This window comes from Trypanosoma theileri (assembly GCF_002087225.1).
Source record: "Trypanosoma theileri isolate Edinburgh chromosome Unknown TM35_Tth_70_V1, whole genome shotgun sequence".
Taxonomy (NCBI): domain Eukaryota; phylum Euglenozoa; class Kinetoplastea; order Trypanosomatida; family Trypanosomatidae; genus Trypanosoma; species Trypanosoma theileri.
Window position 1 is genome coordinate 52,168 of NW_021639912.1, and position 7,582 is coordinate 59,749.

At 41.2% G+C, this 7,582-nt stretch overlaps 3 protein-coding genes across 3 annotated transcripts; all 3 read left to right on the forward strand.

Annotated features, from left to right (window-relative positions):
* Positions 1–60: 60 nt before the first annotated feature.
* TM35_000701140 (surface protease GP63) lies at positions 61–2,709 on the forward strand (the record flags this gene model as incomplete). Its single annotated transcript, XM_029031202.1, has 1 exon — positions 61–2,709. The coding sequence occupies one exon, from the start codon at positions 61–63 to the stop codon at positions 2,707–2,709; it is 2,649 nt and encodes an 882-aa protein (XP_028877516.1).
* A 658-nt stretch (positions 2,710–3,367) lies between these two features.
* Positions 3,368–6,112, forward strand: TM35_000701150 (surface protease GP63; the record flags this gene model as incomplete). The annotated part of the gene is made up of 1 exon (XM_029031203.1): positions 3,368–6,112. One exon carries the CDS (start codon positions 3,368–3,370, stop codon positions 6,110–6,112), a length of 2,745 nt encoding a protein of 914 aa, XP_028877517.1.
* A 417-nt stretch (positions 6,113–6,529) lies between these two features.
* TM35_000701160 (uncharacterized protein) lies at positions 6,530–6,910 on the forward strand (the record flags this gene model as incomplete). The annotated part of the gene is made up of 1 exon (XM_029031204.1): positions 6,530–6,910. One exon carries the CDS (start codon positions 6,530–6,532, stop codon positions 6,908–6,910), a length of 381 nt encoding a protein of 126 aa, XP_028877518.1.
* Positions 6,911–7,582: the final 672 nt, after the last annotated feature.

Consider the following 7,582-nt stretch of genomic DNA (forward strand, 5'->3'; position numbering starts at 1 on the left):
CAGCTATACACAAACAAACCCAACACACTCTTTTGCGAGTAAGCATTCAAGAAGATCCACATGCGTCGTCTGTTGTGCACTGCGCTGTTCTTGCTGTGTTGTGCCTACGGGTGCATTGCAGCTGTTGTGCAGCCGCTACCGCAGAGAGGACAGGGTCCCTGGGATACGTACACCCTCTCTGTTACTGATTCTGAGAAGAAAAAAGATTTTAAACCCATTCGTTTTGCTGTTTCTGCTAAAGAAATTGATAGGGTGTTGAAGTATTGTAAACAATCTGATGTGGATTTGGATGAAGATCAGGAAGAAGAGTATGATGCTGAATATGATGATACAAAAGAATATGGATTTCCACTTGATCCCGAGGAAATCAACGAGTTTTGCGAAGGACAAAACGAGGTAAAACTGTATGTGAGAAAAACGCTTTTAAGAGACGTTCTTCCTGCTGCTCTCAAACTACACAGTGAACGTCTCCGTGTTGAGCAGGTGCACGGCAAGTTGATTTTGCCTTTTGTTAGGGAGAAAGAGTATCCATACTTGTCAGAGTGCCCAAATGTCTCAATTCCAAAAGAGCATCGAGATGGTATTCCCGATGCTGATTTTATGTTGTATGTGGGTCTTATACCATCAGCTGACTCAACTAACAGCGTGAAGATTTGCTCTTACAACGACCAGAAACGCCCTACATCTGCTTTGATTAAATTTGTTCCCAAAGAAATTGTTGATACAAGGCACTTCATTCGCTTGACTGCACATGAGGTTGCACATGCTCTTGGGTTTGATATTGAAACGATGAAGGAGCATAAGGTGATTGTGGAAGAAAACACAGGGAAGAAAGTCCTTTTGGTCGAATCCAATGATGTGATCGAGAAAATGAAAGCACAGTATGCTTGCGCTAACGATAATGAAATAAAGAGTCTGGTTTTTGAAAATGACCGCGGTGAAGCTGATCCGTTACACTGGAAACGCCTTATTGCGAAGGATGAGTTGATGAGTACGTACAGTAGCAGCAGCAATGGAATGTTCTACACCGCACTGACACTTTCTGTATTTGATTCTATGCCATTCTACAAGGCCAATTTTAAAATGGCTGAAAATATGAGTTGGGGAAAGGATGCTGGTTGTGATTTTCTGAAGGGTGGAAACAAAGAAGAATACAAACAAACAAAATCCTCCAAGTACTCTGAAATGTTCTGCGATGAAGTAAATCCTGCTCTGCAATGCACTTCTGACCGTTTTTCACTTGGAATGTGCTCGATGAAGCCATCTGGGGTTGAGATTCCTGATGACTATGCGATGTATTTTGGCACAGTTCTCTATAACTCCGATAATGACCTGATGGATGGTTATCACATTATTAAACCGATTCCTAAGACAAATTGTGAGGAGGATGAGTTCAAACTGATTCCTGGCAGTATTCTGAGCAATATCTCTCGATGTCTGAAAGGTGAGAATCTGAAACTGAAAGAACCAGATGGTAAACCGCCCGTTGGTGACATTTGTGCGAAAGTGAAGTGTGAGAACAACAAGGTATCGGTACAGTACAGTGGTTCCGACAAATGGCATGTATGCGAAGATGGGAAAATTGAAGTCACGGATGGTCAGGAGTTCCAAAGTGGAAGTATCTTGTGTCCCAACTACACTGAAGTATGCAATGACTTTTCTGAAGTTAAGGATATTAACTTCACAATTGAATATGATGAGGATGAGAAAGAGCGAATCAAGAAAGAGAAGGAACAGGAGAAAAACGAAATGGAGGAAGAGGAAAAGCAACGCAGTGAAGCAGAAGCGGAAGCGGATGAGCAAACCAGGAGAGAATCACAACAGAGAGAAAAGGAAAGAGAGAAAGAGAAAGGCAAAGAAACTGCGAAACAACCCGAACCATCCCCACCGACAGATTTACAACAAGTACAGCAGTCCCACACACAACCCAATCCGAGAGAAAACCCTACATCAGATGTGACCGTAGAACATGGGGGTTCAGCTGTAGCTGGTAATGCAAATGGTACATCACATGTACCTACTGCACCATCACAGGCAGAAGACCAAAGGGATTCAGCAGGAGGGGGTAAAGAGGAGGTTGCTCTACCTCATCCAGCTGTACCTGAGCCACAACTTGAGAGGGAGGAGAAACAAGCTCACGAGAACAGTAACAACAACAACACTGGTGGTCTACAACCGCAACAACCCACTTTATCTGCACAAGAGAATTCCAGTGAACCCGTCAAGAAGCCTGAAGTGGAAAAAAAACCCACCTCTGAGATCTCCAAGCCTGTCGTATCTGAACCCATTGCTGTTTCGGAGGACACTCCTTCCAAAAAGGAGGAGGATCACAACAATACAACGGAAAACATTGAACAAGTGCAAGAAACAATAACAGAGTCTCCCTCACAAAATGGGAACGATGAAGGAATAAATACCACAGTTGATACAACTCATTCCCCAAACAGTCCTGCCACCGATGATGAGAAGGAAGGCGGTGTGAATGCTGACAACAACACAACTAACACAACAACATCAAGCATACCAGAGAATGTAAACGCATCTGCTGCTCCTGCCACTTTGACGGAACTAAACAACACTCAGGTAGGACAAGTAATAAACGAGGCGACCACCATTGCTATTGTGGGTGCTGACAGCAGTATTGCCACTTCATACCAAATCCCTCTTTTGCTTATTGTGTCTGCTCTGGTGGCTCTGGCATCCCCATGAGTCCCATCTATATACACACACATATATACGTACCTGTAATAATAAACATTCTTGCTCATTACGGCCCTTTTGGACTATGCACGTATATCCGCATACATCGCAGCCAGTTGGTCGTTCTTTTTCTTTTTCTTTTTACTTGCTTGGCTGTGTTCTTCGTACCATTGGAAAACAAAAATTCTCATAATTGCTAATGGTATATGGAGTTTATATTACCATATCTTTTTGGGCTAAAATAATTTATAAATGTTTTTTTTTTTTCTTCTTTTTTCCAGTTTGGGTGTCCCACTGTTTGTTGATGCATGTGTGAATGTAATATGGTAGGAGTGAATAGCATTAAACAGTGTATATGGACACAGACACTTGGGCTTTAAATTTTTGCATTGCTTCTTTTTTTTTTGGGCTTACTTTGAGGTGTATATGGGTTTAGGTGCTTTCAAGACAGAAGATTCACATTCCTGCAGTTAATAATGCAGCATGGTTATTTCTTTTCTTTCCTCTCTCTTTCTCTATCCCTTTGTGTGTGATTACCAACATGACGTTATACTGTACTGAGCATATCTGTTTCTCTTCTTTTTTTCTCTCATTTCTGTTTTCTATTTTTGACGCAGCTATACACAAACCTACACTCTTTTGCGAGTAAGCTTTCAAGAAGATCCACATGCGTCGTCTGTTGTGCACTGCGCTGCTCTTGCTGTGTTGTGCCTACGGGTGCATTGCAGCTGTTGTGCAGCCGCTACCAAAGAGAGGACAGGGTCCCTGGGATACGTACACCCTCTCTGTTCCTGGTGGTGTTGATCTTGAGAGGAAAAAAGAGGGGTTTCAACCTATTCGTTTTGCCGTTTCTGCCAAAGAAATTGATAGGATAGTGAAGAACTGTGAACATAATGGTGGTGAATGGGATGTTGAATATGATGATACAAAAGACTATGGATTTAAACTTAATATTAAGGAAATCAACACTAATTTTTGCGATGGGCCCAACGAGGTAACAGCGTATAGGAGAAAAACGCTTTTAAGAGAAGTTCTTCCTGCTGCTCTCAAGTTACACAGTGAACGTCTCAGTGTTGAACGTGTGGAGGATATGTTAAAGTTACCTTTTAATGAAACACATCCGTATCCAGTTTTGCCCAATTGTACAGATGTCTCAATTCCAAAGGACCATATAAAAGGTATTCCCAATGCTGATTTTATGCTGTATGTGGGTCTTATAGATGAGCATCAACCCCCAAAGATTTGTTCTAGAAATACAAAGGGTCGCCCGACATCTGCTTTGATTAAATTCGTTCCAGAGGAAATTGATGCAACGAGGCACTACATTCGTTTTACTGCACATGAGGTTGCACATGCTCTTGGATTTGAAATTGAAATGATGAAGGAGCATGTCAAGGAAGGAAAAGAAACGACGGGGAAAAAGAAAGTCCGTTTGGTGACATACCCTACTGTGATCGAGAAAATGAAGGATCAGTATAAATGTACTAATGATGAGGGTGATAATGAAATAACGGGAATGGCTTTAGAGAATGAATTTACTCCAGGGGCACCGCTGCACTGGGAACGTCGAATTGCGAAGGATGAGTTGATGAGTACGTACAGCGGCAGCAGCAATGGAATGTTCTACACCGCACTAACACTTGCTGTATTTGATTCTATGCCGTTCTACAAGGCCGAGTTCAAAATGGCTGAAAATATGAGTTGGGGCAAGGATGCTGGTTGTGATTTTCTGAAGGGCAATGACAAAGAAGATTACAAACAAACAAAACCCAACAAGTACTCTGAAATGTTCTGCGATGAAGTAAATCCTGCTCTGCAATGCACTTCTGACCGTTTTTCACTTGGAATGTGCTCGATGAAGCCGTATGGGGTCAAGATACCTCTTGACTATGAAATGTATTTTCCCCCAGTTCTCAATGACCCTGATGATGACCTGATGGATGGTTATACTATTATTAAACCGATTCCTAAGACAAATTGTGAGGAGGATAAGTTCAACCTGATACCTGGCAGTATACTGAGCAATATCTCTCGATGTCTGAAAGGTGACAAGCTGAAACTGAAAGAACCAAACGAAAATAATCTTACTGTTGGTGACATTTGTGCGGATGTGAAGTGTGAGAAAGACACCAAGAAAATATTGGTGCAGTACAGTGGTTCCGAGAAATGGCGTGTATGCGAAGATGGTAAGAAAATTGAAGTCACGGGCAGCACAGAGTTTGCAAGTGGAAGCATCTTGTGTCCCAACTACACTGAAGTATGCAATGACTTTCCTGAAGTTAAGGATATTAACTTCACAATTGAATATGATGAGGATGAGAAAGAGCGAATAAAGAAAGAGGAGGAGGAGAAAGACGAGATGGACGTAGAGACACAGGAAGCGGAAGAGGAAACGCTTGAGGAAGAGAGAGAAAGAGAGAAAGAGAGAGAAAGAGACGAAGACAAAGAAAATGCAAAACATCCCGAACCATCCCCACCGACACGTTCACAACGGGCGCCACAGACCAACCCACAACCAAATCCGAGAGAAAACCCTACATCAGAAGTGACCGTAGAACATGGGGGTTCAGATGTAGCTAATAAAGGAAATGGTACATCACATGTACCTACTGCACCATCACAGGCAGAAGACCAAAGGGATTCAGCAGGAGGGGGTAAAGAGGAGGTTGCTCTACCTCATCCAGCTGTACCTGAGCCACAACTTGAGAGGGAGGAGAAACAAGCTCACGAGAACAGTAACAACAACAACACTGGTGGTCTACAACCGCAACAACCCACTTTATCTGCACAAGAGAATTCCAGTGAACCCGTCAAGAAGCCTGAAGTGGAAAATATGCCCACCACTGAGACCCCGACGCCTGTCGTTTCTAAACCCACTATTACTCTGGATGACACAGCTTCAATCAAGGAGGAGGATAATAATAATAAAACGGAAAGCAGTGAACAAGTGCAAGGAACAATAACACAGCCTCCCACACAAGATGGGAACGATGAGACAAAGCCCACAGTTGATCCAGTTCGTTCCCCAGAAGATGTTGAGAGTCCTTCCACCAGTGACGAGAAAAGGAATGAAACCATTGTGAATACTGACAACAACGCAACAACGAGTACTAATCCAGTTGAGAATGCTCAAACTGAAACCTCAGCCCCAACATCAACTCCTGATCTGTCAGAGACAATCATTGCAAGTAGCGAGGAGAACATTCACACAACAACATCGAGCATACCAGAGAATGTAAACGCATCTGCTGCTCATGCCACTTTGACGGGACTAAACAACACTCGGATGGGACAAGCGCTAAACCAGGCGACCACCATTGCTATTGTGGGTGCTGACAGCAGTATTGCCACTTCATACCAAATCTCTCTTTTGCTTATTGTGTCTGCTCTGGTGGCTCTGGCATCCCCATGAGTTCCATCTATACACACGCACATATATACGTACCTGTAATAACAAACGTTTTTTTGCTTATTACGGCCTTTTGGACTGTGCACGTATATCCGCATACATCGCAGCCAGTTGGTCGTTCTTTTTCTTTTTCTTTTTACTTGCTTGGCTGTGTGATTCGTACCATTGTAAAACAAAAATTCTCATAATTGTCAATGGTATATGGAGTTTATTTTACCATGTCTTCTTGGGCTAAAATAATTTATAAATGTTTTTTTTTCCTTCTTTTTCCAATTTAGGTGTCCCACTGTTTGTTGATGCATGTGTGAACGTAATATGGTAGGACTGAATAGCATTAAACAGTGTATATGGACACAGACACTTGGGCTTTAAAATTTTGCATTGCTTCTTTTTTTATTGGGCTTACTTTGAGGTGTATATATGGGTTTAGGTGCTTTCAAGAAAAAGGATTCTCACATTGGTGTGGTTTTGGGTTTGTTATGCTGTATCGTATTGATGTTGTTTATAGTTTGTATAATGATTTGGTTGTTTGTATTGCATCTTTGTTTTTCTTCCTTTTGTTTCTTTACCATTTTATTAAGGATTGAAGAAAAGGATGACAGTGTTAGTGTGCTGCCGGCAGTTGTGGTTTTGGTGTTCTCTCTGAACCCTGGTTTAGCGTCCCGCATGGATCTTGTGGTTTTTTTTTTTGGTGTAGTCTCTGTACCTGTTTGGACTAGTTTTCATGAATGGCCGAATAAAAAAATGATTGATTTAATTTGTTATTTGTTTGGGATTGAATGTGATTTTGCCACCTCTTAAGATGGCAAAGATGCCATAAATTATGAAGTAATGATAGGGTAAGAGATGAGAAGGAGTCGAGCGGAATCGGATTGCTATAAAAATATGGTTGAACCCGTTATTTCCTTTTTTTTTTTTTTTGTGGGTTTTCGAGTGGGAAGGGGAACACTTTCTTGTTTTTTTTTGTGTGTGTTTATTTCCGCATCTACACTTCAAATGTTATGATGGAGTTATTTTTTTGTTTTTGTTTTTGAGTTTCTCTGTTATTCTTATTCACTATTATTGATCTTTGTGTGGTGTTATGGATGATGATGATGATGATGATGATAGGCTCTAGAGTAGCGGGGTATAAATACGGCTGTGTTCACTTTTGTGTTGATTTGATTTCATTATTTCATTTTTTTTTTTTTTGTTTTTCTTTTTATATCGTGGAATAGTTAACAGTGGTCGTTGTGGGGGCGTAACAGAGTAACAGTTTTTTTATTTATTTATTTATTAAGTAAAAAGATAAAAGAAGAGAAGAGAAGAGATCATAATATATAAACTGAAGAGAATAATAAAAAAAACTGTAGATAGACTCTTTTTACAAAGAAAAAAGAAGAAAGGAAGAAAAGAAGAAATAAATAAATGGAGACTGCCTCTGTTGTTGCTGCTCCAGCAAGACTCTCACGAGCCCCACCAGTAGCATTAGCC